This window comes from Lolium rigidum, chromosome 7, assembly GCF_022539505.1.
Source record: "Lolium rigidum isolate FL_2022 chromosome 7, APGP_CSIRO_Lrig_0.1, whole genome shotgun sequence".
NCBI classification, from domain to species: domain Eukaryota; kingdom Viridiplantae; phylum Streptophyta; class Magnoliopsida; order Poales; family Poaceae; genus Lolium; species Lolium rigidum.
Genome location: NC_061514.1, coordinates 101,021,247 through 101,042,625, shown reverse-complemented (window position 1 = coordinate 101,042,625; position 21,379 = coordinate 101,021,247). Strand labels below are relative to the sequence as shown.

The 21,379-nt window shown below is 44.3% G+C and overlaps 2 protein-coding genes across 2 annotated transcripts; one reads left to right on the top strand and one right to left on the bottom strand.

Moving 5' to 3' along the window:
- Nucleotides 1-8,181: 8,181 nt before the first annotated feature.
- Nucleotides 8,182-11,755, top strand: LOC124670784 (calcium uptake protein, mitochondrial-like). Its single transcript, XM_047207264.1, has 8 exons — nt 8,182-8,615; nt 9,132-9,199; nt 9,293-9,516; nt 9,736-9,819; nt 10,338-10,551; nt 10,681-10,857; nt 10,939-11,058; nt 11,231-11,755. The coding sequence occupies exons 1-8, from the start codon at nt 8,333-8,335 to the stop codon at nt 11,423-11,425; spliced, it is 1,365 nt and encodes a 454-aa protein (XP_047063220.1). The 5' UTR covers nt 8,182-8,332; the 3' UTR covers nt 11,426-11,755.
- Nucleotides 11,756-13,806: 2,051 nt separating this feature from the next.
- LOC124676482 (EIN3-binding F-box protein 2-like) lies at nt 13,807-20,991 on the bottom strand. The gene is made up of 15 exons (XM_047212530.1): nt 20,685-20,991; nt 20,478-20,606; nt 19,388-19,595; nt 19,132-19,278; nt 18,782-18,856; nt 18,625-18,696; nt 18,387-18,458; nt 17,636-17,707; nt 17,290-17,361; nt 16,861-16,932; nt 16,529-16,600; nt 15,483-15,626; nt 15,330-15,401; nt 14,379-14,525; nt 13,807-14,293 (listed from the first exon to the last, which is right to left on the bottom strand). Exons 1-15 carry the CDS (start codon nt 20,886-20,888, stop codon nt 14,109-14,111), a joined length of 1,743 nt encoding a protein of 580 aa, XP_047068486.1. The 5' UTR covers nt 20,889-20,991; the 3' UTR covers nt 13,807-14,108.
- Between the last annotated feature and the right edge of the window lie 388 nt (nt 20,992-21,379).

Genomic DNA, 21,379 nt, shown 5'->3' with positions numbered 1-21,379 from the left:
TTGATCCACTAATGTCCAGTAGCTTTATGCAATGTCCAGAAGTGTTAAGAATGATTGTGTCACCTCTGAACATGTTAATTTTTATTGTGCACTAACCCTCTAATGAGTTGTTTCGAGTTTGGTGTGGAGGAAGTTTTCAAGGATCAAGAGAGGAGTATGATGCAACATGATCAAGGAGAGTGAAAGCTCTAAGCTTGGGGATGCCCAGGTGGTTCACCCCTGCATATTCTAAGAAGACTCAAGCGTCTAAGCTTGGGGATGCCCAAGGCATCCCCTTCTTCATCGACAACATTATCAGGTACCTCCCTGAAACTATATTTTTATTCCATCACATCTTATGTGCTTTGCTTGGAGCGTCGGTTTGTTTTTGTTTTTTGTTTTGTTTGAATAAAATGGATCCTAGCATTCACTTTATGGGAGAGAGACACGCTCCGCTGTAGCATATGGACAAGTATGTCCTTAGTTTCTACTCATAGTATTCATGGCGAAGTTTCTTCTTCGTTAAATTGTTATATGGTTGGAATTGGAAAATGATACATGTAGTAATTTGCTATAAATGTCTTGGGTAATGTGATACTTGGCAATTGTTGTGCTCATGTTTAATCTCTTGCATCATATGCTTTGCACCCATTAATGAAGAAATACATAGAGCATGCTAAAATTTGGTTTGCATATTTGGTTTCTCTAAGGTCTAGATAATTTCTAGTATTGAGTTTGAACAACAAGGAAGACGGTGTAGAGTCTTATAATGTTTACAATATGTCTTTTATGTGAGTTTTGCTGCACCGGTTCATCCTTGTGTTTGTTTCAAATAAGCCTTGCTAGCCTAAACCTTGTATCGAGAGGGAATACTTCTCATGCATCCAAAATACTTGAGCCAACCACTATGCCATTTGTGTCCACCATACCTACCTACTACATGGTATTTTCCGCCATTCCAAAGTAAATTGCTTGAGTGCTACCTTTAAAATTCCATCATTCACCTTTGCAATATATAGCTCATGGGACAAATAGCTTAAAAACTATTGTGGTATTGAATATGTAATTATGCACTTTATCTCTTATTAAGTTGCTTGTTGTGCGATAACCATGTTCACTGGGGACGCCATCAACTATTCATTGTTGAATTTCATGTGAGTTGCTATGCATGTCCGTCTTGTACGAAGTAAGAGCGATCTACCACCTTATGGTTAAGCATGCATATTGTTAGAGAAGAACATTGGGCCGCTAACTAAAGCCATGATCCATGGTGGAAGTTTCGAGTTTTGGACATATATCCTCAATCTCAAATGAGAAAATTATTAATTGTTGTTACATGCTTATGCATAAAAGAGGAGTCCATTATCTGTTGTCTATGTTGTCCCGGTATGGATGTCTAAGTTGAAGAATAATCAATAGCGAGAAATCCAATGCGAGCTTTCTCCTTAGACCTTTGTACAGGCGGCATAGAGGTACCCCTTTGTGACACTTGGTTAAAACATGTGCATTGTGATGATCCAGGTAGTCCAAGCTAATTAGGACAAGGTGCGGGCACTATTAGTATACTATGCATGAGGCTTGCAACTTGTAAGATATAATTTACATGATACATATGCTTTATTACTACCGTTGACAAAATTGTTTCATGTTTTCAAAATCAAAGCTCTAGCACAAATATAGCAATCGATGCTTTTCCTCTATGGAGGACCATTCTTTTACTTTCAATGTTGAGTCGAGTTCACCTATTTCTCTCCACCTCAAGAAGCAAACACTTGTGTGAACTGTGCATTGATTCCTACATATTTGCATATTGCACTTATTATATTATTCTATGTTGACAATATCAATGAGATATACATGTTACAAGTTGAAAGCAACCGCTGAAACTTAATCTTCCTTTGTGTTGCTTCAATGCCTTTACTTTGAATTATTGCTTTATGAGTTAACTCTTATGCAAGACTTATTGATGCTTGTCTTGAAGTGCTATTCATGAAAAGTCTTTGCTTTATGATTCACTTGTTTATTCATGTCATATACATTGTTTTGATCGCTGCATTCACTACATATGCTTTACAAATAGTATGATCAAGATTATGATGGCATATCACTCCAGAAATTATCTGTGTTATCGTTTTACCTTTCGGGACGAGCGAGAACTAAGCTTGGGGATGCTGATACGTCTCCAACGTATCGATAATTTCTTATGTTCCATGCCACATTATTGATGTTATCTACATGTTTTATGCACACTTTATGTCATATTCGTGCATTTTCCGAAACTAACCTATTAACAAGATGCCGAAGTGCCGATTCTTTGTTTTCGCTGTTTTTGGTTTCAGAAATCCTAGTAACGAAATATTCTCGGAATTGGACGAAATCAACGCCCAGGGTCCTATTTTGCCACGAAGCTTCCAGAAGTCCGAAGGAGAGACGAAGAGGGGCCACGAGGGGGCCACACCCTAGGGCGGCGCCCCCCCCCCCCCTTGGCCGCGCGGCCCTGTGGTGTGGGGCCCTCGTGCAGCCTCTTGACCTGCCCTTCCGCCTACAAATAGCCTCCGTCGCGAAACCCCCAGGACCGAGAGCCACGATACGGAAAACCTTCCAGAGACGCCGCCGCCGCCGATCCCATCTCGGGGGATCCGAGGAGATCGCCTCCGGCACCCTGCCGGAGAGGGATTCATCTCCCGGGAGGACTCTACGCCGCCATGGTCGCCTCCGGTGTGATGTGTGAGTAGTCTACCCCTGGACTATGGGTCCATAGCGGTAGCTAGATGGTTGTCTTCTCCCCATTGTGCTATCATTGTTGGATCTTGTGAGCTGCCTAACATGATCAAGATCATCTATACGTAATTCTATATGTTGCGTTTGTTGGGATCCGATGAATAGAGAATACTTGTTATGTTGATTATCAAAGTTATATCTATGTGTTGTTTATGATCTTGCATGCTCTCAGTTACTAGTAGATGCTTTGGCCAAGTAGATGCTTGTAACTCCAAGAGGGAGTATTTATGCTCGATAGTGGGTTCATGCCTCATTGACACCTGGGACGGTGACAGAAAGTTCTAAGATTGTGTTGTCTTTGTTGCCACTAGGGATAAAACATTGATGCTATGTCTAAGGATGCAGTTGTTGATTACATTACGCACCATACTTAATGCAATTGTACGTTGCTTTGCAACTTAATACTTGGAGGGGTTCGGATGATAACTCTGAAGGTGGACTTTTTAGGCATAGATGCATCGTTGGATGGCGGTCTATGTACTTTGTCGTAATGCCCAATTAAATCTCACTATACTCATCATGATATGTATGTGCATGGTCATGCTCTCTTTATTTGTCAATTGCCCAAGCTGTAATTTGTTCACCCAACATGCTTGTTTATCTTATGGGAGAGACACCTCTAGTGAGCTGTGGACCCGGTCCAATTCTCTATACTTGAAATACAATCTACTTGCAATACTTGTTCTACTGTTTTCTGCAAACAATCATCTTCCACACAATACGGTTAATCCTTTGTTACGGCAAGCCGGTGAGATTGACAACCTCACCTTGTTTCGTTGGGGCAAAGTACTTTGGTTGTGTTGTGCAGGTTCCTCGTTGGCGCCGGAATCCCTGGTGTTGCGCCGCACTACATCCCGCCGCCATCAACCTTCAACGTGCTTCTTGGCTCCTCCTGGTTCGATAAACCTTGGTTTCTTTCTGAGGGAAAACTTGCTGCTGTGCGCATCATACCTTACTCTTGGGGTTCCCAACGAACGTGTGAGTTACACGCCATCATGCATCCACGGTGGCACTGAGTTTATTGCCGTCCCCGATGGTGGAAGGGCGACCACCCCCACCACTGTCGGTGGCTTCGGTTCCTTTCGGCCGACGACTAATGGCGTTGATCAACCTTCTAAGCTACTACCATGCAAAAAAAAAGGTGGCCCATCTGCTCCAGTACAACGCGCTCCAGCTTTTAGCCTTTGGCGTCAATGTTGATTGTTAAGTTTCTTTTTTTAACCGAGCTAACCTGACGCACGATGCTCAAAGTGCAACCAATGAGCGCTTGTTATACAAGGAGGCAACCGCGATGACACAATTTCAATCCAGTTCACAGTTCCAACAGTCCCTAGAACAACTGAAAACAAAGTTTTGAAAGGCCAGCTGCAACATGTTCCCTGATATATCCAGCCGGTGAGACCCAAACTGATGTAAGGAGGGTGGTTGTACCCTAAGATCACCGGAGTTTAAGCCGCAAGATAGCACATGTGTTTCTTATAGAGATTGAATATTTTTTTTGAGTGGTAGCCAACAAATTCCGACGGTAGTGGTGTGTGTGGTCATTTCATCAATGTCAAGACCCAACTAGTTGGCTCGGTACGTCTTCCTGAGGTGTTTATAGAGTTGAAATGTAGTCCTAGGGTGTGCTTTCGTGCGATTATAGGGTTGAATGTATATGTATGTATATGAGCATATGCGTTTGTACTGTATTTCTAAAACATATGTACGTACAATAATATTGTATATATTTTTTTTTTAAAGGAACCGCATATCTGTTGCAGCAAGTGGGCGTAGTCTTCAAAGTGCACGCCATGTCACGCGGGCGACATGTTTCAGGACAAGTGGATCTGTAACGGTTTTCTATTCCGAAAAGGCCGGGCATTTTGCATGCGACTAGGGACCCTGCCTAGAACCTGGATGTTCTAGACGCGGCAGAAGCGGTTGGCAGTCCGGTGGGCGGCCTCCAGTCGTGCGTCCGTGTCTCCGGCCGGGGCAGCCAAACTAAACCACCGGCGCTAGCGCCACCAACCGCCACAAATGAAATGGCACACCCCGAGCGTCCGTCACGGCACGAAAAAAGGTTCGGATGACGCGGGAATCGGTGGGCGGGTGGGCGCCTGACCACCCAGGAACAGGGCCGGTCCTGAGATTTCATAGGCCCGGGCGAAACTAAAATTTTGGATCCTCTTGCTACTTTTTTTCACATGTATGAGATGATGAAAAATAAATACTTTTAAGTATACACAACTTTAATATTTATATAAAACAATGTTTACATGATACCTTAAAATTTTCTCCGCCAATTCCTAAAAGCAAAGTCCGTGACGATGGAATCAATATCAAACTCGTCCATTAAGTTCTTGTCGATGTATAGAGTTGCAAAACCAGTTAACCCCGCTTCTACAAATACGAACAACAACTGCTAATCAAAATTCAGAACCCGAATTATAGGCAAGCATATAGTAGAATTCTAAGAGAACTGCACCGGGCGTTCTTACCTTCTATCTTAATCTAATACGCAGATTCGATGATTGCCTGATTGACGACGGCTGGACTAGGACTGCCAACTGCGACGGCCACTGGCCGGCGGACTAGCAGGCAACACCGTAGTCCGCAGGAGGGCAGCAGTCAGCAGATCGTCTCGCGGTCGGTCGGTGGCGATCGGCGAGAGCGAGGGCAGGAACCAGGGGTCCTGGGCGATAGCCACGAGCCGCGAGAGGGCAGACAGGGAATCGAGGCGTCGGGCTCGGGCAAATTAGCGATATTTCACATATCGATAGATGGAACGGATTTCAGGCGCTAACTCAAGTCGTGGCCGGCCAGCCGGATTGGAAACCAATAGGAAAAGAAAAGGTCCAACTGTAGACCAAGCCCATCTAAAATCGTAAAACTACTCTCTTTTTACTGCAATGTATAGTAATCATATACAGAAAATATGGGCCCCCAATTTTTCTAGGCTCGGGACGGCCGCCCCGCCAGACCCTCCCCAGGGCCGGCCCTGCCCAGGAGACTAGGAGAGGCGATGATTCTTCGCGCAGTTCACGTGCGGCGAGCGCGCAAGATTCTTTCCCGGCCGGACGGCACCGTCCAACAAGCCGACGCACCTCATAGCGCCGCTATCTTTTTTGCTGTCCTGCGGCCAAGTCTTTTTTTTTTTTTTGAACACAGGATGGGCCTAGAAGGCCCCAGAAACTGCATTAATTAGGAGCGGTGGGATTACAAGTTACACAGAAGGAGAAATAAAATTACAGAAACACCCTCTAGTTTTTCGCAAAGGACCCTAGAAAGAAATATGGAAACACCATCGAGTCCTTCTCCACCGATGTTGACGAACAGCTCGCCGCCATGACCCTGCGGCCAAGTCGGAAACGCCTATCAAAAAGGTGGGTGGGGGGAAAGGCAGTCCAAGCTTTGCGTTCACGCTTTTGTTCTCTCCAGCTAGATTTAAAACACTGGAACCGATGCTTTCTTGCATTGTGTCGTTGTACCTACTGCACTATTAAGCCTTATACTAACAGTACTCCTTCCGTCTATAAATAGTTTTCTGAGATTTGTTTAAATCTAGATGTATCTAAACATTATATAGTGTCCAGCTATCTAGATACAGTTAGATTTAGACATATGTGGGTATCGCCGAACGTAGTACTATTTACTTATAGTGTATTAAGGGATGAGAGGAACCACATGATTTTATTTTGAGCTCCTACAAATATACTCCTTCGTTCATAATTACTTCACCATCCAGATTTAGTTAAAGTTAAAATTTGTAAACTTTGACTAAAACTCACAAAAAATACCAACATCAATAGTACAAAATCTATTATATTAGAATCAGCATAAAGTATGCTACCATAATATGCTTATTTGGTATAATGAATATTCATTTTTAATTATATTCTTGATAACTTTGCAAAAAGTATGAGTTTAACTAAATCAAGAACACGAACTAAATAAAAAACAGAGAGAGTAACAATCTTTGGTGAGTAATAAAGATGCCATGATGACTTCCCCTCATAAAAAGGGGGAGAGGATGAGAGGGTATTGTTCCGAATCCTGGAAAATTCCCATAATTCCTCTTACTTTTGCTTAGATGAAAAACTCCCACCATAGTAGAGTATTGTTGGGAAATAATATTTGAGATATTGGAGAAAATTGAGTGAACACCGAATACTCTCTCATCCCAACCTCTTGGTGATGGAAATACGAGAGAAGTAAACAAGTGTTTGGTGTACACGGAAACAAATGATTCGGATCCCTGCACGGACCACCGGCGCACAAAAGTGGTCATGAAAGTGTGCAACCACATTGATAAGCACGACCTTCTTTCCGCAAAGCTAGCATCCACTCTCCAGCCCAACCACTCGAGTCAGCCGCTCTCTCCCATCCACCTCTCTCGTTCCCCTTTAGATCTAGGCGCCACTCTCTCTTCCTTATTCGGTGATAGTCGACGTCGTGGTGGACTGGGGTCTCCTCCGATGTACATCTGTAGCTAGATTTCAACGTTTTGTGCTAGGTTTTGACTCTATGTCATGTGTTGGTGTGTGATGCCCATGCATTTGAGCTGCAGGTGGTGGTTTCCGTCGATGTTGTTCTTGGTCGTGGAGACTAGGTCCTGTGTGCGGCCTGCGGGAGCAACGTTAAGCTCGTGTCTAGGCGGATTCAAAGGATATGGTCGAGAATCAAGGTCTACTCCTTTCACTCATCGTGTAGACAAGGGAGGCTAGGCCCCTGATGCTAGCGGTTATTGTTGGCCGGATCCGCGACAGAGGAGCGTTGATGCTTGTCTTTTAGGAGTGCATCCACGGTGGCACTAAGTTCATTGCCGTCTCCGATGGTCGAAGGGCGACCACCCCCACCACTGTCGGTAGCTTCGATTCCTTTCGGTCAGCGATTGATGTCGTTGATCAACCTTCCAAGCAACGGTGCAAAAAAAAAAGGTGGCCCATCTGCTCCAGTACAACGGGCTCCAGCCGCCCGGCCCCAAGTGGTTTCCTCCCGACGACGATGCGGTTGAGTGCGATGTCTTGCAAAGCTTTGGTGGAGAAGGAGCCCAACCCGACAACGTTTCTTTGTCTACTTTTAGGGTCTTTAGTGAAAAATGGTTGGACCTGTTTGTAATTTTCTATTTTGTGGTGGTCCTTGCTGTAATTTGTGCTCCACGGACGATTTGGAATGAGGCGTAGGACGGTACCCTGCAAAAAAAAAAAAACATTGATAAGCACGACGCCTATCTTTATCGAGAAAAGCACAGTGCCAGTGCACTCTACTGTGCAGACTGTACTGTAGTACGTCGCCGCACGGCCACTTTTGGTGGTGGACGTAGCAAACAAATCCGGCAAAGTCAAGCAAAGCCACCACGCCAGCCGGCCAGCGCACCGCTGCCTCCCACCATAAATCCGGCCCCGCCGCGACGACGCGGCCACCATCCGCATCCCCATTTTCTCCTCTCCGCGCATCTACGCATCGCCGCCTCCTCCGACCCCGAGAGGCCAGATTCCACTTCTTCCACGTCGTAACCACCTGCTGCAGCAAACCCGCGCCCCCCGCCCGCCAAGCCCGGGACCCGCTACCGCTACTCCGACGCCCGCCCATGGCAGCCCTCCTCCGATCCGCCGCACGACGGCTGACGACGGCGCCGGTCCGCCGAGCTGCCTTCTCCAGCGCCGCCGCGCCGGCGCCGGCGAACGGGCGCGAGGGGGTTATCGCCGCCGCCGCCGCGGCGGCCGCCGGGTCCGGGCTGGGGCTCTGGCTCATGCCGCCGGGGCTCGCCGACTCCGGCGACGCCTCGGCCGGGCAGATCTCGCCGGCCGAATCGGCCGGCGCCGGCGCCGTGGAGGAGCGGCACGAGAGGAGGCGGAGGTTCCTGCTCGGAGGTGAGCCACCCGTCCCACTCCCTGTCCCTCTCCCCGACTGTCTCCCTATCCCCCCCGCCGATGGTTCCCGCGGCGTTTGGTCGATTCGCGCGCTGCGCCGCCGCTGTCCCGTGATGCTTGCTTTCCTTTCCCGTCAAGCTACGCGCTTTTGCATTTTTTGTCCCACCAACAGCGTCTTTTTCATTTCTTTGTGCCGCTGCGCGACCTTTTCTGATCGTTTGTTCGCACGCAATCCTTTCTAGTACACTGCAGTTGCGATCGGTACGGTCCCTGCCTTGCTCTACTGATCTGCTTCCAGATAAGCGATAAGCCAACTGCCCGCCACCAATCCAAATTGCATGACGCGTTCTGCCGTCTGTAGTGACGCTTTCTGTTTTCTGATCGAACACCACGCAAGCATGATAATTACGTGCATTTATCGCTATCATCCAACTGTGCCTGTGCTCATCTGCTCATGCCTAGTTTTGAATTTGAAAGGTATGATGTTCTGATCGAAATTCCCTGCTCTTGCCGCAGACTCGTACCGCAGAAGGGTGTTCTTCAACTACGAGAAACGGATCCGGCTTCTCAGCCCTCCTGAAAAGGTGGAGCATGATGCGCTGCGCTTACTGCGTTTCAGTACGGTTCCGTGTGATTTTGATTTCTGTATGTTCTAACGTTGATGCTCTTCCGGACAGATTTTTGAGTACTTCTCGTCCGTGCGAAAGCCAGACGGGGAGCTGTTCATGTTGCCTGCCGACTTGATGAGAGCGGTAGTTCCCGTCTTCCCTCCGTCGGAGTCGAATATCGTAAGAGAAGGGAGACTCAGAGGGGAACGCGACGCAGGAGAATTGCACTGCGCTCCATCTAAGTTCTTCGCCCTGTTCGACACGAACACCGATGGTCTCATCTCGTTCGCTGAGTAAGTGAACTGGCATTCATCTTGTTTGACACGAACAGAAACACTGTATTATAGAATTATTGATATGGTATTTCTTGCAAGAATTAAAAGTTTCAAAATTAATAGATGCAGTATAAGAAGCATTCACCTAGGCGACTAGATTTGTTTCTCAATAGTCACCAATGAATCACTGTTTGCATATTACTTATTTCTGATTTATGCTTTTGGTTGCTATGGCAGGTACATCTTTTTTGTTACATTACTCAGCATTCCTGAGTCAAACTTCAGTGCGGCCTTCAAAATGTTTGACATTGACCTAAGCGGGTGAGTTCTATTTCTACCCCAGTGCTTTGTCTTAGTAATATGTTCCAGCTGCAGAATTGATATGTGTCTTCCATGTAGTCATACTTTGATCAATAAACCTGTTACGTTTTTTTATTGCATGTAATTAAGCACAGCTCTTTGGTAGGGGAAGATAAAAACTTTAGTAGGCCGTGTTTATGTATCAAGTCTAGTGGCTTCAATCCCGTTTTCTTTGTTTATCGTGTAGACATTGTTTTGTTTACTGAAGCTGATAAAGGTATGTTTTCCATTTTGTTCCCTTGGATTTGTGCATAAACAAGATACATCTGAATATTGTCTTGTTTGTGCTATATTATTGTTTACCTGTGATCATTCGCGTGCAGTTAATTTCTCTTGTCGTCCAGAAAAAAGACCTGCTCTTTATGAGCATGTTCAATCATCTGGCATGTTAGTTGATGGTAAAAGAAGGGTATGAACAAATTTTGGCCAGCTACTTCTCGGCTATTTCTTGGTCCTTATCTGTCAGTTGTCACTTCCAGGGAAATAGACAAAGAAGAGTTCAAGAAAGTAATGGCATTGATGCGGTCCTTTAACAGACAAGGAGCTGCCCATAGGGATGGCTTACGTACAGGATTTAAAGTTGGCCAGTCTGTGGAAAATGGTGGGCTGGTTGAGTATTTCTTTGGTAATGATGGGAATAAGCCTCTACACTTTGATAAGTTCACAAGTTTTATGAAGGAATTGCATGAGGAGGTGATTTCCTTTTTCGATATTCTTAAGCAATCATCCATTGTTTTTATCTCCCATACTCTATAGTTTCTCTCACTTTGTGAATCTCAGCCCCCCTACATTTTCTCAGTCTGTTGGTTCATTTCTCTGCAGGTTATTCGTCTAGAATTCAGTCATTATGATGTCAAGTCAGTGAACACTATCCCAGCAAAGGATTTTGCACTGTCCATGGTCGCTTCTGCTGACATGAATCACATCAGCAAACTACTTGATAGAGCTGATACGTTGGGCAATGACCCTTATCTCAAGGACGTACGCGTCACCTTTGAGGTTTGACTTACCACCATGTTGGTCTTTTCCACATAATTATCTTCTCATGTGATTCTTATAGATGTTTTTCTGGAACATTAGGAGTTTAAGGCTTTTGCTGATTTACGTCGAAGATTGGAACCTCTGACGATGGCTATATTTGCTTATGGGCAAGTAAATGGGATGTTGACAAAACAGGATCTACAGCGTGCGGCACAGCATGTAAGATTTCTTACTAATTCTACGTGAGCAATACTCAGGCCTTTAGTTAATTGTCAAACTGTTTTTTTTTGGCCAAACTGCTAATTGGTATTCCAGCAGTTCATATGCCTAGAAGTGTAGTATGTAACACATTTTCTGACTGTTTTCATGCCTTCCCTGGTCTGCGTTATAGGTCTGTGGTGTTGAATTGACTGACAGAGTGGTGGACATCATTTTCCATGTGTTTGACACGAACCGTGATGGACACCTGAGCTCTGAGGAGTTTCTGAGAGCGCTGCAAAGACGAGAAGCTGATGTTCACCAGCCAGCGAGACGAGGTCCTGTTGGCTGGTTGAAGAGTTCTTGGCTTCCGCGGATGCTGCTCTAGTTTGGTTCTCGCAAGATACTTTTTCTTTAGCCTTGGATTACGTGCCATCTCAATGGTATGTTTGCCAAGTTTAGGTAACATAAAAATTAGTTCTTTCTGTCACGGCTCAGGAGAGATTTTGCTGTAGATATCGTGTAGGTTAGTCGAAGGCTGGCATACCGTATAGCAGTTGTAGATAGTGTCTTTTTTGTAGTATCTCTGGGCATGGTAAATTGGTGATGTATTATTATATCTAATGTTGTAGATGGTGTCTTTGTTGTAGTAACTTTGGACATGGCAAATTGGTGATGTATTATTATATCTAATAATATATGTAAGTTTCAAACCAAACCTTATGTCCATCGCTCTTCCATTTGTATGCTTTATAAATGCATTCATCATGGTAGTTTAGGACCGCATATCTGGTGGTGGCGTTTTGGCTCATAGGAGCAAATGCTCCCATTATATAAAATAATTAAAAAACAATTTTAAAAATGTCAAAAAAAATTGACATAAATTTTTTGGTGTACATCGTGACATTTCTTGTTAGTGCACAAGTTTTCATGGAGAAACAATATTTTATGTGGCGTGTACAAAGAAGACAAAAAAAAATGTCCTGTACTTAGTCGTGTTATAGCATCAAAATTTGTCTTTTTTAAGGAGCCACAAATTTTTAGTTTCTTTTGAAAACTTGTGCACGAACATAAAATGTGTAGATGTACATAAAAACTTTACTTTAGAATTTTTTAACACTTCGAAATGTAGATTCACATAGTGGAAGCAAATGCTCCTACGAGCCAAAGTGAATATCCCTGCATATCTGCTGATAATTCTTAGAGCATCTCTACCGGTGCCCCAAATAGGTGTCGGCATGTGCGCCGGCACTACCGTATCCGGCACGCCATCCTCCGTTTGGGGAACGGGTTCCCACACCAGTGGCTTTGATAGATTTTTTTAGCTAAAATAAAGATTTTTTATTTTAGATATATATTACAAATTTGCTACATTGTTACACTTATACAAGCCTACTGACCGTCCGACGGTGCGTTGGATGGCCCTTCCCGGCCGAATCCTAACTTCTCGTACGCCGTGCATCGCCTCTCCCGGTCCTCACGTAGCCTTTCCCTATGCTCGGTGGAGAAGCGGCGATCCACCTCGATGGAGAGGTCGACGACGCGGCACCACCGCTCCTCGTTATTCTCCTCATGGGTATGGGCGTCGTTCTCCACTTTCTTGAGCGACTCGAAGGACTTGAGGATCGCCTTCTCCTCCGCGTCTGTCGGACCAGTTGAGGGACTCGTCGTTCTCCGCTTCCGCTACCGCCGTCGCTGCTTCCTCCTCCGAGGCCGCCAAATCCGTGACCGCCGCCTCCTGCCGCAGCTGCACCTCCAGCTCCTCCTGCCGCCGCTGGTGTTCCACCCTCTGCGTCCGCAGCTGCTGCTCTGGCGCCATGCAGCTCCTCCTGCCGCCGCTGGTGTTCCACCCTCTGCGTCCGCAGCTGCTGCTCCGGCGCCTCCACACGCCAATGCAGTCGCAGTTCATCATGGCGCCTACGCTCCTCCTACACCTCCCGGCGCCACGCGTTCGCTTCCCGTAGCCGCTGCCGCTCCGCCTCCTGCTGGAGCCGCTCGTCTGCGACAAAAGCATCTATGGTCGCCGCAAGCGCTGCCGCTTCCTACTGCTCGTATTTTGCGAGCTGCGGGTCCTCCTCCACGTCCTCCTCCACGTCGTCGAAATCAGGGGTGCCTGTAGGTGGAGGCGCAGGTGGAAAGGGGTGGAGGCAGCACGCGCGACGAGACATTTTAAGCTATGACGGCGTCTATGGTGTTTGTTGAGCGGAGATTGCATTTATAGACGACGCCGCGTAAGCGCGGGAAGCGGCGAGAAATGGTGGAAAGAACGTGCGGAAAATGCCGTGTACGCGCAGGATCCAACGTGGCATGAGGTGCATGTGCGCCCGATTCGCGCCCTTTGTGAAGGGGCTAACATGGGGTTACCGGTAAATCGCACCAGCATGCCCGGGATCCGACGTGGCGTGAGGCGCAGGCACGCCTGGTGCGAAGGGGTCGACACGAGGTTACAAGCGCTTCTACTGAGCGCGCCGGTGCTTCTTAAGACGCCGGTGTGAGCCTAAAAACCACGCCGACCCCCAAATAGCTATCGAGCGCACCAGTGGGAGATAATCTCTGAGTGGGATGGGGCAATGGCGAGATTACAACCTCAGCACGCTGGCCAGCATTGATGAGATATGGCATGTTAGAATAGCTGCCAGAGAGCAGCGGAGGCAGACTTCGCTATATCAATCTCACCGGATACTAGGATGAGGTTTGCCAGTGCCACGGTAAAGACGAGGGAAATACTGGAACCTGATCGACACATTGGTTAGTGGTTACCTGTTGTAGTTGACATCGAACCTGATTCATACAAATCTATATAGCAGCAGGCAAACATGTTTAGTGACACCACCAGATATTTACACGTACCATTACATACCATCCCAAATGCGGAGGAAGCACAAACATATTTACAGTTGTTTCTTCGCATCAGCTTTGGCAAGTAACCAGACGGCATAAGTAAATACTTCTCGGTCTATTCAGATCAGACCCGTAGTTCAAAGACCTATGTACAGACATGCAGGGCCGTTCTGCCTGCTCTAGCATATGAGGTGGTTATGTACAGGCGGACAAAGGTGCCAATTACCAGATTACTCTGGTCGCACGCTTATCAGGTTGGGAAGGGCAGCCAGCTGAATCTTCTTGATCTCGCACGCCGTAACCTTGCAGGACTCCAGGAACAGTGAGCGCAGGTTCTGCAGCGGCTTCAGATGGTGGAGGCCAGCGTTGGACACCCGGGAGTTGGACAGGTTCAGCGAGACCAGAGCAGTCAGGCCTGTGACCAGAACATAACTGTGAGATCATCATATCAGAGTTACCAGTAAAATAGAAGCACAAGACAGAGTGCAAATAACATATACCTGAAATAATCTCCAAGGTTATGTCTGTAAGGTTTGCATTTTGGGATAGGTTGAGCAACGTCAAAGCTTTGAGGTCCTTGATATTCTTCACTCCAGCATCTGTGATCAACCCACCGCAGACCTCGAGAGACTGTAGACCTTTGAAATCTGAAACGGTAGTAGTCATGTTAGGTAACGTACGATGCTTCGGGCCTGTCGTCTGGGACAGTTTCTCGGCCAGAAGCCAGAAGCCAGAAGCTTTGCTCTTCCAAAAGCTGCTTTAAAAAATTATACCAAATGCAAATCTTAGAGTGACTAAGTATAGGCAAAGCTTATATAGGTACCAAATAAGGATGATAAAGCCAGAAGCTTTGCTTTCCAAAACCCACCAAGATATGTACCAAATAAGGATGCTAACATGCTCAGGAACGGAGGAAAGGGTAGGTACCAAATAAGGATGATAAAGCCAGAAGCTTTGCTTTCCAAAACCCACCAAGATATGTACCAAATAAGGATGCTAACATGCTCAGGAACGGAGGAAAGGGGGAGCGAGCAGGGGCAAAGCCACCCCCAACTATCTAATTTCTTGATAAATGCCCTAATACTCATGCCTATACTTGGTCTCTTAAGCAATTTTGCCCCCTCCAACAGGAATAATCCCCTCCAAGGCTACCATCCCTGAACATGCTGTCCTTCAAAGGCTAACAGTGTAGGGGATCTGAGCACATAAATCTTATTACCTCCTTACCGAAATATAAGCCTTTTAGAAAGCACTTAGTTTTCTAAAAAAGGCTACATTTTGGAACGGAGGAAGTAAAATTTATGAATTTCAGGAAGTTGCTTTCAGTGCCATCCAAGTGAACAACTGAACACAGCTCAATATGCTGTTGTTGGCATTCTCCAGTGAATTAACAATTCCGATAGCTCAAACAGATCTTAGATATGAATCAAATTCTGAATGTGCATACTTACATCTGAAGCAGCTTGTCCCAGAATCAGTTATACGAGCTCCAAACAGATCGAGGTGCGTTAACCCAGTGAGACCTGCAGTAACCAATAAAACCCAACCCAATCATTAGTGTGAGAAACAACAATATCAAGACCGGGGAAATATGAGAGACATACTTGTAAGAGCAGCTAAGCCATTGTCTGTGATTTGACGATTATCAAGATTAATTGACTTCAGTGAATTCAGGCCAGCAATTTTCTTCAAACCAATATCCGTAATCAATGTAAAAGAAAGATTCATGCTATGCAAGTTGCGAAGACCTGCAAATGTAGAACAGTTGCATAACTACAGCGAATTATGCCATGAGAAAAATAATATCGACAGTAAGGATTCAGGCACAGACATCTAATAAATAACACTTCGTCGCTGTAATTAAAATGAATGCTATGGCTCAACTAACATGTATTGAGAGCACGCGTAAGAATCGTTCATGTAGCAGGACAAAGAAGCGAACACTGTAATGGAAAAACTGCCCATTACAATCAACTTGAAGTTAAGTCCATGTTTTCTTACAAGTTGAAGTCCATGTACCAATCAACTTCGAGTGTTTCGTTAACATACCAATCAGCTCCAGACATGGCAAATAGCCAAGCATACCACTGTGACTTACCGGCATTGTCCCCTCTACCACCACAACTTTGAGTAGCATGTTTTTTCGTTTTTTTTCGAGAAAACGCAAAGGACCTTTGCGCTTCATTTCATTGAAAAGATAGAAAAGGTTTACATCCTCCTAAGAGGTGGGTTACAAGATACAAGTTGTGTGAACATATACCAGTGATTTATGCCTTGACATTAACCCACTTGACCATAATACAGGTAAGCAGCCCAGACAATGACAAGAAAAGCTATGAAAGAGAATGCATGGGCTCCAAGATGAAAACAACATTGGAATAAGCACATTACTAGAACTGACGTGCATTTAACAACCAACCATGTAACCCTTTATTTGACCGAGAAGCCGACGAAACATAACTAGATACAATGCGGAGTTATGGTGCTGATCTAGCTTACATTAAGTTCAATTTCATCAAATATTAGCAACAACAATGATCTACCAAGCTAATACATCGCCTGAACTACTATAAACATATGCAACTAAAAGAGCAATTAAAGGAGAGTCCATATATAGTTGACATATAGCATTTCCAAAGTTTAAACAGACCAGAGAGATGACGAAGTCCATTGCTCCCGACTTCAGTGTCCGACAGTTCCAAACTTCTTAACTGCAAAAGGCCTAAATCACAGCAAAATGTATCAATTAGTTGTTTGCAACAAGAAATCTCAAGTTAGATTCATAGAAAAAAAGCCCCCACAATACTATACTTGCTAAATGTAGACAAGTTCCTGTAAATTAAAATCATATGCCATTCAACAACAGTAAGTTACGATTTACTAATTGTGCTCGTCAGCATTTAGCAAGTCAAGAGGTAAACAGAGTGAAAGTGAGACATGCTACTGCACTGCAGGCAATTCATAAAACATTAAAGAACCCACCTTTCAGGTGTAGTAGCCCCTCATCGCCAATCTTGCATGAGTCCAAGTTCAAACACTCCAAACTGATCAATTCTGGAAGGAAAAAAGAACATCAGACTAAACAGTCCCAATATTATGCATTGTTCAATATCACACCGATGCCACGGTTCCAGTGTACTTCTCCAACGTTTTCCTTTACCAAATATTTTTCTATAAGATTTAATTTTGCTCGCCCTACAATCTAGCAAATGGATAGAATGAAATTCAGAAAATGCAAAATCCTCTGCGTATTCTTTGGCATGTCTCTACTTTCGTCTTATCAGCATTTTTGTGCATGCGAAAGAATTAATGCTTATTTCTCTTGAAGAATGGGAATGCAAGCATATCAATATTAGAATGTTCAAACGTTGTCAAATAATAATTTAATATAAGGATAAAAAATGTCCTCACCTTTTAGATGAACCAAGCAAGCATCTGTAATGCGGTTGAACCCTAAATTAAGAACCTTCAATTTGACAAGACCTGCAAGGCAGCACCAGTCAGTGAGCTAAAAAAAGGTGTAGCCGTGCAGAACAAAGAAACACTATTGAATAGATTCAGCAGACGCAAAGGGTGCACAATATATACTCGACAGAATAGTAGGTGAACGAAACAAAGCATTGAGCGTCTATGAATTTAACTACCGAGTTAGACATCTACATTACAGATAAGGAGACATGTATCATATTTGGATGCCACCACACAAGTAACGAAGAGTCATGTTCACCAAATGGTCAGCAATCAGTATCATATTTACCTTCCAAGTTCTCACAGCCTTCATCATATATGCCACACCTATTCAGATTCAACAAGACCAATGAGGCCAATCCTGAAATAACATGACTATGAATGAAGTTTAGTACCCAAACGGTGAGCTTGTAATTTGTTTATGTAATTGATCTCAAATAATGTTACAACATAAATGAGTATAACAAATCAGTAAGTATGCCACAGTAAATTATAAGTTCAGGCTTCATAACTAACTATGTCCTTGTGAAAGGAACATTTAACTCCTCGAGGTAACACCTTTTAGCGATAGAAGAGATTAAAAAAAATCTCATCATTCACATAGAACAGCGCGCTGTCCACATATGATAGCATAAAAGCACTCTCAGGTCAACTAGTATGTTACTTTGAAATTCTCGTTAAACTTCAGCTGCAAACATTTTCAAGACCTCTATGTTATCTTTCATTCTTTCTAACACAACATATTTCTCCGGGGCATGAATTCTAGAGTGCACAGAGTGAAAACCAAAGACTGGCAATGAAACTTTTTTTTAGAAACCGACGTGAAGTTGTGAACAAGTTCATGACACACACAATTCCACAGATCCCTAAGACCAAATCCTCCTGCTTAAACATACATAATGCATTACACTCTATACAGTTGTTGGCACCCTTCAATGGCCAAGCAAAATGCCCTCAAGGATTTCTCAAGACTAAAAGAGAGATATTTATACAGAAGTAGCATTGACAGTAGGGTGCTCTATCAGGAAAGAATGTAAAACCTGATATAACCTCCAAACAAGCAGAAGTCACTGCACAGCCCTCCAGATTTAAGTGAGATAGCTTGGATAGACCTAAAATATCAAACATGTAACATAAACACAGTGAAATTAAGATGAAACCTGAGGTTACTAAGTAAATAAAAATCATGAGCACGCATGTTAAATAGTTAAACCCTCCAACTTAATACAAAGTCAATCAACCTTCCACCGGAACAGTAAGGAACTTATTTGGGGTTACCTTTCAGATAAGAGACACCACGGTCGCTTATTTTGCAGCAAGATAGTTGTAACTCTCTCAAATTCGTAAAATCTACAGAAGGAAAAGGGCATTGCATTGTATATTAGTATATGTGATCATATAGATTGGTCTATACAAATCATGGGAAAGTTGTGACCTGATAAATACTTCATATCTGAATCTGTGATGCAGTTACAATATCTCATGTTCAGTGTTTCCAGTTTTGTCAAACCTGTAAAAGAATCTTATATTACTGCACCAGACATAAGTAGTTATTCTGAGTTATCTGCTACTGAACCAGCTGTGAATAATTAGGTCGCGTGCCAGTTCGACCACAGATAAAAATAAGTCTCATTTATGTCTGGAAATGAAAATGGAAATAAGAAAACACTCCAGGTGCCCCTATCATTATGGTACCCTAAAGTAGCTGGTACACTCAAGTCTTGCAAGTTGAAGTAAATAAGGTCACTGAGGTATGCTTAATAAATTCAGGGAACAAAAGGACACCTTTCAAATGAACAAGGCCACCATGAATATTCATACATCGCTCAAGATCCAGATTTACCAAATTAACTAAGTTTGCAAAGGCTTTTGCTCCTTCTGGGGTAACAGCAGAACATTTCTTAAGGCTCAGCGATGTCAAGTTTGAGAGGCCTGCAGAATTAAGATATCTCCATGTTCAAAGATTTAATCACAGAATTCACCCCGGGACTCATACAGATAACAGAAAGCACATCTATTGGACTATAGCCATATCACTTACCTGACACTGTTTTAAGTCCCTGTTCAGAGATTTGATCACAGTAATTACATGCCAAACTTTGCATATTCAAGCAATCCTTGAGAAGGTTCAATCCACTATCAGTCACATCGGAGCAAGATATGTCAACAGATAGCAAGGATTGCCCTTGAGAAGCGACTACTTCCATCCAAGCATCCTTCACTCCAGGGTACTCCTCCAGACAAATATCCTATACCGAATAGTAGATAAGGTCAATTGGCATTCATGTAGGCGGGCTAACTCATCCCAGAGTGATAGAAACTTTCATGTTTCTTTTCTTTTCTGGCCTAGCTCATCATGCAAACTGGAAGCTTGGCTTGCAACTTATACCTTGAGCAAGAAATGTAATCTTACTTGGAATAAGATAGAAACTGCCTAAGTGATCTCAAATTGACTACTAAATGGGATTCCTTAAGTGGTAAGAAATTTTCAATGCTTATAGGATAAATTTACCAAGGTAATTTTTATGTCCTACGAGCAAGCTCAAAACAGTTTTACAAGCTTGATAAGAATAGTGTTATAAAGTGCTGAGTGAACATGAAAAAAGCAACAAGAAATGTCTGTTAAGATGTCTTTTTTCACTCTTATAATACACATATGCATTGAAAAAATTAAATTACATTACACATATAAAGGCCTGGTTGATGTGATGGGAACTTTAAGTTTACAACAACTAATTGTTCATAATACAGAGGGCTAAGATAGACTTATATTCTTTTATTTATCATTAAATAACACAAAAGATCCATTGTTAATTTCAGTCAAAAACTGCATGCCAAACAAGTAGTGGAGATTTTTTAATGTTTACAGGATATATTTTACCAATGTAATTTTTACTTCCTATGAACGAGCACATAAAGGACAAGCTTGATACGAATTACGTTACAAATTGCTAAGTGAGCCTAGCAAAACCGAAAAGAAATGTCTGATAAGATGTCTTTCTTCCCTACCCGATAGAAACCACATTATACATATAAAGGCCTAACTGATGTGCCAAACCCGACAGGAACTCCCCGATTGCTGAGTGAGCCTAGGAAAACTGCGTGCCAAACAAGTAGTACTGAAATTTCACCTGCAAAGCACAGTCACGAAAAGCTCCCAGCGACTCCTCGGTGAGGTAGCTACACTCCACCAATTCATTGAAAATCTGCTGGCTAAGATCCCTGGGCAGCATGGAGAAATCCGAATACCTACTTATGTCCTGCAATCACCCAGGTGATGATGTCAGCAGCGCTGCTTCACCGAACCTGAGCATAGGAGAGATCACACCATCGACTACCTGACGGACTCTGGCCACGCAAAGTTCCACCAGCGACGGGCGGCGGCCTGGTGCAGGCCCCTGCGCCTTCCGGAGCACGTCGGAGCTGCTGCGTGACAGCGTGTGCAGCAGCCATTTGAAGCTGCCGCTCTTGGAGAACTTGACACTGTACAGTTCGTCCTCATGGACCAGCTGGCCTCTCTTCCTTGAGCAGGCGCTGCCCATGATGATCGAGCTCGTATGCCTCTCTTTGTATGCTGGATATGCAGTTTCACAGACTCAGAGCTGCATATCTGAAGTGACGGTTGGTTCTTGGTGACGATCTCATGATTCTCTGGCATCCATTTCCCGGCGTGACTACGACTTGGCCTCCTAGATTTTGCTTTCTAGGCCACCATCCTGCATCATCAATAGAAAAATAAGTATTATAGTATGCTCTAATCTTGACTTGCGCTAACATCAAGGAAATTCTACCAGATTGTGCGCAGAAGCAGTCAAACAAAACTAAACCTCGAGTAATCGATTTGGACGCAAGTGGTTTATTTCGAGTGAAGTGTTATCCCCCACGCAACGCAACTGAACCCCCGTCCCAATCGCTACGAACCGCGAACCAATCCTACACGCAATCGCGCAACGAACCCCGACGGATGAAAGCAAGTAAGCGGCGAACCCATACGCATCAAACCACCGCTCCTGCTGCAGAGGTAGGTACGATT